Source organism: Chaetomium tenue (genome assembly GCF_020726465.1).
Source record: "Chaetomium tenue strain MPI-SDFR-AT-0079 chromosome Unknown F5144scaffold_2, whole genome shotgun sequence".
Taxonomy (NCBI): Eukaryota; Fungi; Ascomycota; class Sordariomycetes; order Sordariales; family Chaetomiaceae; genus Chaetomium; species Chaetomium tenue.
In genome coordinates this window covers 787,132-800,399 of record NW_027117330.1, presented here as the reverse complement: position 1 = coordinate 800,399, position 13,268 = coordinate 787,132, and the positions used below count along the sequence as shown (strand labels likewise).

Here is a 13,268-nt window from a genome sequence, read left to right as displayed (position 1 = left end):
GTTGTTAGTGGGGCCATCCACCGAAGCTTCTCTCCCGCACCCATGCATGAGTAAGCAAAGTTGCGTTCTCAACAGTTGCCGTTTCAACAGCTCACAGCACATGCCATGGTTTTTTTGTCGGGCGAGTGAGACTTACAAGATCCCCAAGGACCGTCTCCTCTTGTACGGAACACCGATCGACGAAACACAGCAAGGACGAGACCCGGACATCGCCAAGTGCCAAGACTCGCACTTCGGACCAACCTCCGCACCAGTTCGGGTCGTTCTACATCCGTGACAAAAAAGCAACCTTGAAACCGGCTCTTCAACAACTACCCAGCAGTGATAATTTATTCAATCGAAGAGCCGTTTAATTGCGAATACACCTCAACTTCCATTTTCACTTTGCGATTCGGGAGAGTCGTTCGCCTCGAGCCAAGGAGTGAACCTGTGGCCACGCGGCCGAAGCGTTGTGTCGTGGTCACAACTTACAACGCGGGAGATCTAGAGATTTAAGAAAGGCCCAAAGCAGACAAGCCCAATGCGGTATTCCAAGGGTGACCTCCCTATTCTCAACGCCGAGGTTTATGATGATGGCCCCGCGTTTGGCTCTCCGAAACGATTAGCGGCGACGCGGAAGAAGCAGGCATCCTCGTCATCTCGCGGTCCCGAAGATGGCCCACGGAAACGGGCAAGGGCGCAAGCCGCCGACGCCTCGGAACATGAAGATGAAGCCAAGAGGGCAAGGGGCCGGCCGCGTCTGGACACCAAGGACGAGACAGCCGCCGACGTGAGTTGACTCCAGCTTGACACCGTTGCTAGATAGTTAAAGACGTATGACATCGTCGGTCTCGTTCCTATCGGGATGCGAGAAATTTTATGTGATGCTCGCTCTGACAACAACTGCAGCGGCGGCGGACGCAAATTCGCCTTGCACAACGAGCCTATCGGAACCGCAAGGAAAACGCCATCCAGACGCTGGAGAGAAAGGTCCAGGGCCTCAAGGATACCAACGAAGAGATGAGCAACGCGTTCATGCAGCTCCATGATTTTGCCCTGAGCAACGGCGTGCTAGACCAGCTCCCCGAATTCGGCCGTCAGCTGCGAGCGACGACTGAGAGGTTCCTCTCGCTTGCCCGAGAAGCAAGCGACGATGATGCGAAGGATGACGAGCCAGATGGCACCACGAGTAGCCATGAGAAGAGGAAGCTAGAAAGTGGCCGGGCTCGCTCCGACTCCCCGGGTAACTCTAAGAGTGCAGCCCGAACAGCAGCAGTAACCCCTTCGGAACCCGGCTTAAGGGAGGACCCCAAGACCCTTCGCAGCCGGTTCATGCTCTCCTACGACCCGACCACCCAAGCAGACTTCGCCCCTACCATCACCCTCCCCCAGCAACAGCAAGCTCTCGTGAGCCTTCCTCCGCAAGAGAAACCCACCTTCGCCTATGAAGTCCTCACCCACCCGACCCTCGAAAACGCAAGCTTCCCCTTCCAACCCAACCCGGACTTGTCCTTCTTCGAGGAGGGATTCCCGACACCACCCCTCCTCCAGTCCCCCGCCATCCCGCACACCTACGCCGACTTTGAGACGACCTTCGGCCGGCGCCTACACCGCTACTCCCTCGAACAAGCCCTCGTCCTCCTAACCATGCCAAACCCCCCACAGGCCTTCATCAAGCGCGTCTTCGGCTTCTGCCTGCAGCTCGAGTCCCCCACCACCATCCAGCGCCGACTCCGGCGCATGCTAGCCCGCGACGTCCAACAATCCCTCTTCAACTGGCAATTCCCCTTCTTCAACCTCGGCGGCGCCGGCACCCACTTCGACGACCCCTCCTCCGCAACAGCATGCACCCCCCCACAAGACGACCAACAACAACAACCACCAAACCAACAACCCCCACCCCCACACCGCATGGGCAACCAAGGCACACAGGACGTCCTCAAACCCTCCACCACCGCGGGCTTCGGCGCCGGCCCCTTCTCCGCCGAGATCAACGCCGTGCGCGACCGCGACCTGCGCGCCGACATGCGCATGGCGCTCCCCGGGTTCGCCGGCGAGTACTTTGACTGCGACGAGGCCGAGATGTACCTGTACCAGCGCGGGGTGGTGATCCCGCCCGGGTCGGATGTGGTGACCGTGGATGTGGATGTGCGCCAGTTGGGGACGTATAGGGAGACGGGGTGGCGCGTGGAGACGGTGGATTTGCTTGCTGCTGGGGGTGGTCCTGGGGGTGGGGGTGGGAGTCCGTCGTCGACGGGGAGTAGTAGTTTGGAGAGTGGTGGGTCGGGGTTGGGTGAGCAACAAGATGGTGGTGGGTTGCAGTCGTGGGGGGTGGTTGGCGCGGGGATGGTGGACCCTGCGCTTGCGGATGTGTTTTCGCAGGGGACGAATCCGTTTATGCCGGCTACGACTATGCCTGGGTCGTCGTCGATGGGGGGTGGGGGTGATATGCTCCCGTTTGGGCTCGTGGGAGAGGATATGATGGGGACGGCAGGCTATGGGATCCAGAACCCGAACCGGCAGAGGGTGGTGGTTGATGTAATGCGGCTTGTGAAGGGTATGTATTCCGTGCGTTCTTCCGTTTTGGATTTGGACTAACGTTGTTTTTGCAGCACTCACCCAGCGGGGGATATGCTTGGGCCGGACACCGGGGTTCAAACAAATGGATATTGATGACGCGTTTTGGGAGTCGGTTAAGAATGTCTTGCTGGGCGCTTGAGTAGTGGGGTGGGAGAGGTGGTGACTTTGGATATGCCATCTCTGTGATGTAACCACTGATGGCTTTTGTATGAATCTCTTTTGGGTAAGCGATTTGAGGTAGTCTTACGCAACTTAATCTCCTGGTAGAACGCGTGGTTGTTGGTGTCAGAACTTCAGAGTAGGGAGGTGCTGCCCTGTTCCTATCGCTTCACGATTTATAAGAGCACATTACAGGATATAGAGCCCCCTGGGCTAGATGATGGTCGTCAACATGGAAGAATCCCAACTTTGGAAGGGCATGATGGTTCAGTAAGAGTTGGTCATGGGGGAAGAGGGGTTCGTGTGATTCCTATCTTGTTAAACAAGCTCCTGAGCATCCAATATTCCCAGTTGTTATACATTGGTCTGGTGATTGGGATTGTCTCTTGACATATCCCCCCCGGCCCTTCTTATGCCCAGCCGCTATCCCGAGGGCCATCCTACGATCGAAATGAGCGATAGAACATTTGCCCTTCTGTCTAGGGATGCCGTTGTTCTTAGGCAACGCATCCGTTGGTTTTGTTTACTCAAATTGTCTTACACCACCACCTCATCATTGTAGCGCCATCAAGTCTGTTTTGGCGGCTCAGCCCCCGTTGGCGGCCCAGGCTCTGTTGAGGGCCCAGTTTCCGTTGACGATGCATTGTCTGTTGGGCCGTCAGATTTTGTTGACGACCCACTCTCCGTTCACGGCTCGACCGGTTTTGTCCCCCCTCGTGCGTTGCCATCAGAAGCAGCCTTCGGGCTTGCTTTGCGCACCGCCACCCGCCTGATGCTCAGCTTCAACTCTTCCACCGGCTTATTCCCTTCGTTCACATCGATCCTCGGAACTTTCTTATGCACCGGCCGCCTCCACACCCTGACCTTCGGCTCCTCGCCCTCCCTCCCCTCCCGCACGAGCCGGTCCTTCTCCTCCTGCAGCGCCATCTCCTGCTCCGTCAACACAATCTTCCACATGGCCTCCCCGCGCGCCTGAAGATCCACCCTCTCCATCTCAGACACATACGACAGGTACGAGATCGCATCCCACAACGACTGCTTGTACGTGTTCTCCCCCCTCGGCGTCGGCATCACCGACCTCCCCTCCTTCTCCGCCAGCATTTTCTCCACCAACCCCTCCCACCGATCCTCCTCAATGGCACTCTCCATCTCCTCCCCCCCCTGCATCTCTATAATCCTCCCAATCCGCTTCGCCCTGCGCTGCGACTTCTGGCGAATAACCCGCTCCAGGAACCTCGGCTGGGGCTTCCAGAAGCGCAAGAACGGCACGCCCAGCGTCGCGGCCAGCGTCGGCGGCTTGCGCACGCCCGTCTTGAACGCCTCGAGCGGCCGCGGCGGGAGGGCGGGCTCGTAGACGGGGGGCTCGCCGTCGACCGACACGCGCTTGAGGAGCGGCGCGTGGCCCTCGATGGGCGCCGTGGAGATGCGCGTGGCGGCGGCCTCGGCGGCCTTGGCTTTGAGGGACACGACGCGGGCTTGGTTCTTGCGTAGGAAGGTGAGGGCCTCGGCGTGTTCGGCGCTGGTGGGGTCGGCGGCGCGGGAGAGGAGGGTTAGGTAGCGGTAGCCGTTCTTGAGGGCGGATACGACGAGGCGGGGGGAGGTGTCGCGCTTGTTGCGGTGGAAGGCGTTGCGGACGAGGGTTTGGATTGGGTTGGCAGGCCCGAGGGGCGAGGCGGTTGAGAGTTCATCGGGGAGGGGCACGCGCAGGCCTTGGCGGAGGAGGGACCGGTAGAGGGCGAAGCCTGGGAAGGGTGGGCAGTATGGTTAGCGGTGAGTCGTAAAATACGAATCCGGAGTGCCCAGGTATGTCTTACATGCTGTCCGGTGCTGCGAGGAGCGGGCGGGTACGAAGAGTGACGGCATTCATCTAGTGGTGGGGATGTCGCACCCAATTGAGCTGATGCGACAGTGGAGGGTGTGCGACTCGAGGAATTTTAAGGTTGCAGGACGCGCCCGGACACAAGTCCGCTGCACGAAGTCACGTGATCCAATTAAAGCACCCTAAATGCCATACTAGATTGTGTTGGTAGAAGAGCTCGTATCATGAATAAGAAGGGTTTCTAATACTAGTACGTTTTGCGGTGTTGATTGCTGGTGGTGCGAGTAGTGTTTGACCCTGCCGGCCCATATGCGCTCCTTTGCCTGTCCCGCACGGCCCTTCCTGGCGAAGCGGACTCGGCGTTTATGTTACCTAACGTCCATCCCGTGGACTACTTTCCCCGAGTGTTCATTTGTAAATTTCTCATTTGTAAATGTCGTACTTAGATCCCTCGGGAGGCTGGGGGAGCTTCTTGTTCTCGTCCATGAACCTGGGGCCAGGTTAGCGTTGGGCGTTCGCAGACATAGCAAACGCAATCTACCTACTTCCGTATCGAAATCAGCGCCGACTCAAGGCTGAGAGGGTCCTCCTTCGGCCGGGCATTCTTGGCGAGCTCAACAGCAATCCTCGTCCAGTCCCGCAGGATGCCGACAGCGTTCTTGTCCACCTTGCCGTCGGTCGGGTTCACTCCGGGAAGGTTGATCTGGCTGACGAAATGGATCTCAGGCGGCTCCCGGGGGTAATTGGGACCGCACTCCATCTTGAGTTCGTAGATGCGGTTCTCGTGTTGACCCTATGTGCAAAAACGGTCAGCCTTGGGTCAAGCCTGCAATTACAGAACGGCCGACGGGTACGATGCGTACGTGAGGAGGGCCCCAAATAGTCCCGCGCCAGTGTGTCATGTAGATGTCTTCAGGATCTTCCAAACCGTACGAGCAGGCCCCTGTGTACCGACCGAGTCGCTTGTCAGCAAGTGCATTTGTACTCTCCGGGTGTGCCTGGAGTGAGACTGCGACATCGAAGGGAACCCACCTGCGCCCATCCCCTTCTCGCCCTTCTCCAACTCGGCAAGGAGTTTGAAATTCCTCGGAACCTGCGCCGCCATTGTGATGTGTGTTAAGTATGTGCCCAGAATGTGGTGAGAAAGACAAATTCGGCGGTGGACGGCGATCTGCGCAGCCCGGAATAACAAGGCGGATGCGAAGTAATGAATGGAACCTCGAAGCCGTTGGGCGTACAGAGGAGGGGTGCGGGGACCCATGTCATGGGCATGCAAGTCAGCCGTGGATGGAGGGGCAGAATAGGCGGTATGTGATTCTGCCCTTTGTCACCAAGGTGCCGCCAAGAGGCCCGTTCTCATCTCACAACTGACAACCAACGACGACCAGCACCGCTCATAACGCATATCACATCTACACACCAATCCCAAACCAGAGTCAAATCACGAATCCAGTACAGTAATGCAGTGACGAACCCCACACTACGTTTCATGGGATACGAATATGACGGCCCAGCTTTTGGCGTCGGAGCTCGCCAACTTAATCCAAGAGAGCAAAAGGAAACACAATGACTTGCGCCAGGTGAGTTAGGCGGTTGAGTTACGCGCATGCCGCGCTCGCACTGTCCACCCAACCTTCAGATCCTAGGGCCACCTCACTCTTCTGCGCATCATTGGCAAACTGACAATAAAAAACAGGCTACTGAGAAGTCGTTAGAGGAATTAAAAAGTCTAAGGACAATATCTGAAGCTCAGACTTCGGAGGGTGTGTTGACCTTTTTAAACTGCCACTCAACACATGCACCGAACTCACACAGTGCCAGAACTCGCCCAGCGCCCGAACTTCGTCAACCCCTTCATCATCGCATGCGGCACCAAAAATGTCAAGTTCACTGGGATTGCCATTGTTTGTTTACAACGGCTCATTGTATCTCGAGCACTGCCAAGGTCTAGGTTGAGCCAGGTCCTCGAGGCGCTGCAACAGGCAACCTCGGCCGGCCTCGATGTTCAGCTCAAGATTCTTCAGGCACTCCCGGCCTTGCTTTCCAACTACTCTGCCGATGTAAAAGGGGATCTTCTCGTCACTGCCTTGAATGTCTGCTTCATTCTGCAGTCTAGCAAGAATGCTATTGTTAACAACACATCGGCGGCCACCTTGCAGCAGTTGGTAGTGTCTGTGTTTGACAAAGTTGTCGCTGAGGATAGTGAGTACCTCTTCTGCTTGTGGATGACCGGACGCAGTTGTATGCTAAAAAAAACATAGAATCTGGCGGTGACTCTCCCGTTGTTGGTGAGGTTCCTATCCAGGATGGCACCCTCCCACTCAAGGCTGCGACTATGGATGCATACAGGGTAGCGTTATCCTCTGCCCCGGATGGTCGGACCCTAGCTAACCGACTTTGGTAGGTCTTCAACGATATCTGTCTTCTCACTGAAGGCCAGCGCCCCGAATATCTCCGTGTCTCTGGCCTTCCTCAGACCTTTGGTCTCGAGTTGATCGAATCAGTCTTGACAAACCACGCCGCTATTTTCACCACGCACGCCGAGCAGGCGGATATCCTGCGGGCCAGAGTTATGCCTTTTATCATCAGTGCGCTGCGTGGAAGGCCAAACTTTGCCACCAGCGTTCGCCTTGTGCGCATCCTGTACACGCTCCTCCGCCGCCACCTCTCCATCCTCCCTTCCGAGAGTGGAGACGCACTCGAGATTTTGACACAGCTCCTCGACCAAGACAATACTTTATGGAAGCGCGCGTTATGTATGGAGGTCTTCAGGGGCATCTTTGCCGAGCACGCCTTGCTCCGCCGCATTTTCATGCTCTATGATAGCGAAGAAGGCCAAAAGAGCATCCTGAAGAACTTGACCGCTACCTTTGTTCGTGTAAGTACGGAGAAGCCAGCGGTCATCGGGTTGGGGCATCAGTCCACCATTCCCGTCGCCAGCTCCAACATGGGACCGTCAACCGACCAGGTCATGCTCGAAGCGAGTGGAGTGACTGGCATCATATCCGGTTCAGTGAGCTCAGATGGTCACAATACGGGCATCAGCAGCCAATGGAGCACCATGCGAGTACCCTGCATTGACCAACTCGACAAGACAGACGCCCCTACCATACCGGAGTCATATGTTTATAGCCTCACTTTGTCGTGTATCACGTCACTGTCTGAGGGCCTTGCAAAGTTCATCCTTCCCCTGACCGTCGCGAGCGAAGGGAGGAGGAAACGAGGCCCGAAACCGGAAGCTGGACGTGACTCGCCTGCGCCCCTGCTAGACGAAGCTCCCGATAAGTTGGAACGCTCGTCGTCGTTCAAGCGAAACCCAGTCCCGGTCAACCCGCTAACACTAGAGAACCACCCCCTGTACGCCGAAATCAGGGTTTGCGCTGCTTTCATCGATGGTTGCTGGCCCGCCATCCTCGCAACGTGCTCCACCTTCCTCTACGCTGCCCTAGATTCGGAATATTACCACGGCCTCGTACGAGCATTCCAGAAATTTGCACATGTCGCCGGCCTGTTGCAACTTTCGACTCCCCGGGACGCTTTCCTCACAACCCTGGGCAAGGCCGCCGTGCCCCCCAACGTGTTGACCGCGTGCATGAACGCTGGCCCTAACCGGCCGCCTCCCAGCCCATCGGCCACTGAGGCGCCGGGCAACATTTTCAGCAACGCTCGCGGGCTGCTCAGCGTCGAAAGCCTCGTTAGCCCATCACTGTTAGGGGCCGAGAAGCAAAGGCAGCCATCAATGGATGCTAGCGGGACCACTCTCAATACCAGGAACCTGTTGTGCCTGAGAGCACTGCTGAACCTCGGCATTGCCCTCGGCCCGACACTCGCATCATCTTGGAGTATTGTACTGGAGACCCTGCAGCGGGCTGACTTTGTCATGTTCTCCTCTGGTAAGGCCGCGGGAAGGACACCCATAGCGGCCAAGGGGCCCGATCCCCAAGCTGAGCAGGAAGCAAGTACTCTTCTTGCTAATTTTGGCACCGAGATTCGGGCCGTTGAGACGGCAGCCTCGCGGCTTTTTGAGAGCACTGTTGACTTTCCGAATCAGTCTTTCGTCGAGATTGTTGGAGCCGTATGCAACCTGCTGGAGCATGTCGAACCTCCCTCAGAGGCGAGCAGTCGCCCACAATCACCCCCCTCTACCGCAGGGCTGAAGGCACCATCCCTTTCTACGAAGCGCATCATGAGCGTTTCAGCGCCGTCGCAAACAGCACCAAACCAAGAGAACCAATTTGCCCTGTCCAAACTTGGCGACCTTGCTTCCATCAACATCGAGAGGCTGTTAGCATACGAGCCGCAAGCGTCAGGCTGGGCACCCTTGGTTGACGAGCTAATCAACGTTATGAGCTCGGTGTCCAATACGGCCCCCGTTAGAGCACGAGCGGCGGAGACGTTGGTTCGCATCCTTCTCGAGGAAGCCAATGCCGTTTCATCGCAGCCAGAAGAAGTACGGGGCCCGATACAGAGGCGCCTCCTTGAAGCCTTCCGCGACTCTCTTCTTCCCCTCCAGGCACCCGAGCGGCACGTCTCTATTACAAGGCACGCCATCGACGTTGACATCCACAAGATTGCCCTCGAAGGCCTCAAGAGTCTCTTGGAAAACTGTGGTGAATCACTGATTAGCGGCTGGGAGCTGACGTTTGAGATTATCGACACTATTTTTATCGAACGTAATCTCAGCGCTGAAGTCAAACAGGATGGGATATCCCAACGGCCTGCTGTCTTGCATACCCGCGCCGTCAAGCTCATCCGCCCATCATTCGCTTCGCTGCAGCTAATATGCTCCGATTTCCTCCCTTCTCTCCCTAATGCTTGCTTCCTCAACCTCGTCGATACCCTGTACAAGTTCTGCACCCAGGAAGATGAACTCAATGTGGCGTTGACAGTAGGTCGAACTCCAGGCTCATTGCTCAGGGGGCATTGCTGACATGTCTAGACTGTTACTTTTTTCTGGGCCATTTCGGATTTCCTTTCTGCCAACAGCAAGTCCATGTCGATTACCGAAGCCATGATCCCCGATACAGGTGATCAGTCGCTTGTCGAGCTGGCTACAAAGCCTTCCGAACAAGGTTCAGCCGCGGCATTGTGGATGTTACTTCTCCTTCGGCTCACCTCGGTTGCTGCGGACCAACGACTGGAGCTGCGTAACAGTGAGTACACCGTAACCTAATCGAGAATTAAGCTGACCTAGCAGGTGCCATCCAAACTTTGATGCGGATAATGTCCGCATACGGCGAGAGCCTGAGTCCGGAAGCTTGGTCAGTTTGCATGAGGGTAGTCATTTTCAGCCTCCTCTCGTCAGTCGAGCATGAGTTACGCGCCGTCGACAGCCCCTCTACGAAGGACAGCGGCCAAGACGAGTGGAAGGAGACGGCAACTGTCGTCATTCAAGGAGTGTCGGGCCTGTTTGGATCTTATCTCCACCCCCTCACAGCGCACCGAAGCTTCTCAGAGATATGGCGGGACCTCATCGGCCATTTCCGCGCCCTCCTGAGCCTCCAAATTCTTGACATCAATGCCGATACATACAGCGCTGTTCGAGACATTCTTCACGCCTGCGCGGAGCAAGAAAAAGGTGGCGTAGGCAAGGAGAGCCTTGACCTAGCATGGGACCTGTGGTCTCAGGGAATACCCGTACCCGGAGACGACGGCAAGGACGACAAATCGTCAGACAACCAGAAATGTCTGCTGGTCTGGGTTGAAGCACTTTTGGAGCTTTATGGGTTGATCCAAGCAGACTTTAGCGTCGAGCGAGTCCGCCGGATGTTGACGTTGCTCCGCGACGCGATGCAGCATGCAACGCCCGGGGCGTACGCTAGCGACATCGAGTTTGTCACGCCGTTGCAGGGTAAGATTCTCGAGGTCTTCCGCATGGTGCGGACTGATTTGCATGGCGTCCCATCGGCGATGATCGCGCAGGTAGCCGAGTTTGTTTCTCTGGCATTCGCTCGGGAAAACGCAGCCAAGGCAGCAGAGAAGCGCACATACGTCGCTATGTCCAAGGAGAGCATGTCCATCCTGCAGTCGTTGATCGTCAACAATGCTTCGGAGAAGGACATTTACGAAACAGGGGCGTTCGCTAGTGCATTGTCTGCTCTGGCCAAGCCCGTCATTCTCAAGTACCAGTTCAAGATCGTCACCAAGTCAGTCCAGCCGTGGAGGGTAGCAACGCAGTCAACCTTGGCTGTGCTCGAGGCAGCGCTTCCTCAGCTATCTGGATTGGAGCTGCCTCGAGAGACGTTGCAGGATATTTGGCGCATCATCGTCTCGATGGCCAACGGTATTTTCAGCGCCGATTTGACCGCGCCCGCCGCCGAAACCGCGGACATTACGGCCGACCAAGAATTCGACATTGCATCGTTCCGACAACTGCGTGGACTCATCATCCCAGCACTCGGCGCGGAAGTCGTTCTCGACGAGACGAGAAAGACCTACGCCGAGGGCCTGTTCCGCACATCCATCATCCACACGCCCGCCCCCGCCGAGGCGGACATCATCTACGGAACCCGCAGCGGCAGTGACCCCGTCGGCCTAGGCACCTTCTTCAAGAAGCGCGACGGGCGCACCATCGACCCGACCCCCACGAAGCGCAACCTCATGGGCCGGGTGTGCCTAGACGAACTATTTGCGCTCGTGCAAGACTCCTCCTCCTCCTCCGACACAACGGTACCCCCCACCGAACCCACCATCCCCAACAACAACAACAACAACAACCTTCAAATCCGCCTAGCGCGCACCGTAGCCCCCTACCTCATCCTACGATGCGCTTTAACCCTCCGCGGCTACGTCGCCGACCAACCCCTGCGCGGACGCATGCCGCAGCCGCTGTCGCAGCGGCAGGAGCTCGCACACCTACTACGGCGGCTGGTGGCGCTGCGCTCGGAGCCCGACGCCATCCCCGACGTGCCCAACGTGGAGAGCGAGACCAGGAAACACCTGCTGCGGCTGTACCCGCTGCTGGTGAGCGCGGTGCAGGTGGCGGGGACGGCGGGGGATGAGATGGTGCTGGGGTTGGTGAGGGAGGGGTTGGATGGGGTGGGGGGGGAGTTTGGGTTGTGAGTTGGCGGCGATGGTGGTGATGAGTATGGAGTGGGGGGGGGGGGGGTGGTTATTTATTTGTGTGTAGATTTTGTGCGTGTCTGGTAGAATACACTGACTGAGTGGGTTTTAATGGGCCCCTATCTGACGCCATGCCTCGCTTTTCTTTTCCCCAGAGCTCCATGCAATCATTGAGACAAGTAATGGTACAGCCGATAAAGCGCACTTCTCAACTCCTACCCGAGCCACCACCCACCCTTGCTTCTTCTTCCCGGGGTCCTGAGAACATACCCTCCCCGGACTTGCCCTCCCCAGACTCCCGCCCCTAAGCAGCCGTCTGCTCCGGCGCCGGCGAGGCATTCCCCGTCTCCTGAGCCTCAATAACACCGCTCTTAGCTAGCGCATCCCTAGCCATCGTCTTGGCCTGAGCATCCCCCACCTTGCCATAGACACTCAATGCCGTAGCAATCATCCCCCCAATATCGCCCACATTCCCCGGCACCACCACGGCCGTGCCCTCCTTCGCCAGCCGCCCAAACGCATCCACATACTTCTCCGCCACCGACAGACTCACCGCCCCCTGCGCAGCATCCTTCCCCTCCGCAATCGACCTCGCCACAGCCTCAATCCCCGCCGCCGTGGCCCTCGCCCTCAACAAAATCGCCTCCGCCTCACCCGCCGCCCCATTAATCTTCTCCGCCCTGACCGCCTCACTCGCCAAAATGGCACTCTGCTTCTGCCCCTCCGCAATATTGATCGCGCTCTGGCGCTGGCCCTCGGAGTCCAAAATCTCGGCGCGCTTGGACCGCTCGGCCGTCACCTGGCGGTGCATGGCGTCGACGACGGGCTTGGGCGCGTGGATGTCGCGGATCTCGTAGCGCAGACAGGTGACCCCCCACGCCTGGGCGGCCTCGTTGATGGCTTGCGTGATGTTGGTGTTGAGGGCGGCGCGCTCTTTGAGCACGTGGTCGAGGGTGAGCTGGCCGATTTCGGAGCGCATGGTGGTTTGGGCGAGTTGGGATATGGCGTATTCGGCGTCTTCGACGCCGTAGCTGGGTTGGGGGGTGGAGGGTTAGTTGAGGGTCTATGTATGTGCTGGGGATGCGGGAGGGGATTGTGGAGGTTGGAATGAGGGGGGGGGGGCGGGGTGTGCTCACCTGGCCTTGTACGCGTCAAAGACCCGGGTGTAGAGCACGCCGTCGAGCTCGAGGGTGACGTTGTCGGCGGTGATGGCACTCTGCGAGGGGATCTCGATGGCGACCTCCTTGAGCGACTTGACGTAGGCGATGCGGTCGAGAAAGGGGATCAGGATGGCCAGGCCGGGCTGCAGGATGCGGTTGAACTTGCCCATGCGCTCGACGATCCACGCCGTCTGCTGCGGCACGAACCGGACCACCGTGTTCATGGGCAACGACGCCGGCTTCTGGAAGTAGGTCGGCGGTATGAGGCCCCCGCCCATGCCGCTGGGGAGGGCATTGCGTTGTGTGGTGTGGAATGCGCTTCTTGACGATGCGGCGATGTTGGATAATGCGAGGGCGGCGAATGGGAGATTTCGGGAGCTGCGGGTCGAGGATGTCAAGCTCGCCCGTGCGGTAGGGACGAGGGCCCTCTGTGCTGTTGTGAGCGACATGGTCGGCGACAACCTCACATCTGCTGTCGGCTTTGCTGAGTTGTGGGATTGTTCTTGTGG

The 13,268-nt window shown here is 57.9% G+C and overlaps 5 protein-coding genes across 5 annotated transcripts; 2 read left to right on the top strand and 3 right to left on the bottom strand.

The window, feature by feature from the left end:
- Positions 1–520: 520 nt before the first annotated feature.
- Positions 521–2,698, top strand: F5144DRAFT_589870 (uncharacterized protein; the record flags this gene model as incomplete). The annotated part of the gene is made up of 3 exons (XM_066790098.1): positions 521–769; positions 955–2,536; positions 2,592–2,698. 3 exons carry the CDS (start codon positions 521–523, stop codon positions 2,696–2,698), a joined length of 1,938 nt encoding a protein of 645 aa, XP_066645940.1.
- Positions 2,699–2,991: 293 nt separating this feature from the next.
- Positions 2,992–4,669, bottom strand: F5144DRAFT_91758 (uncharacterized protein). The gene is made up of 2 exons (XM_066793560.1): positions 4,533–4,669; positions 2,992–4,460 (listed from the first exon to the last, which is right to left on the bottom strand). Exons 1-2 carry the CDS (start codon positions 4,579–4,581, stop codon positions 3,406–3,408), a joined length of 1,104 nt encoding a protein of 367 aa, XP_066645939.1. The 5' UTR covers positions 4,582–4,669; the 3' UTR covers positions 2,992–3,405.
- Positions 4,670–4,960: 291 nt separating this feature from the next.
- Positions 4,961–5,642, bottom strand: F5144DRAFT_599074 (ubiquitin-conjugating enzyme/RWD-like protein; the record flags this gene model as incomplete). The annotated part of the gene is made up of 4 exons (XM_066790983.1): positions 4,961–5,027; positions 5,083–5,330; positions 5,401–5,480; positions 5,570–5,642. The coding sequence occupies 4 exons, from the start codon at positions 5,640–5,642 to the stop codon at positions 4,961–4,963; spliced, it is 468 nt and encodes a 155-aa protein (XP_066645938.1).
- A 259-nt stretch (positions 5,643–5,901) lies between these two features.
- F5144DRAFT_626558 (uncharacterized protein) lies at positions 5,902–11,599 on the top strand (the record flags this gene model as incomplete). The annotated part of the gene is made up of 7 exons (XM_066792267.1): positions 5,902–6,117; positions 6,234–6,300; positions 6,359–6,739; positions 6,799–6,887; positions 6,942–9,425; positions 9,477–9,690; positions 9,735–11,599. Exons 1-7 carry the CDS (start codon positions 6,040–6,042, stop codon positions 11,597–11,599), a joined length of 5,178 nt encoding a protein of 1,725 aa, XP_066645937.1. The 5' UTR covers positions 5,902–6,039.
- Positions 11,600–11,903: 304 nt separating this feature from the next.
- Positions 11,904–13,037, bottom strand: F5144DRAFT_589867 (uncharacterized protein; the record flags this gene model as incomplete). The annotated part of the gene is made up of 2 exons (XM_066790097.1): positions 11,904–12,630; positions 12,736–13,037. 2 exons carry the CDS (start codon positions 13,035–13,037, stop codon positions 11,904–11,906), a joined length of 1,029 nt encoding a protein of 342 aa, XP_066645936.1.
- Positions 13,038–13,268: the final 231 nt, after the last annotated feature.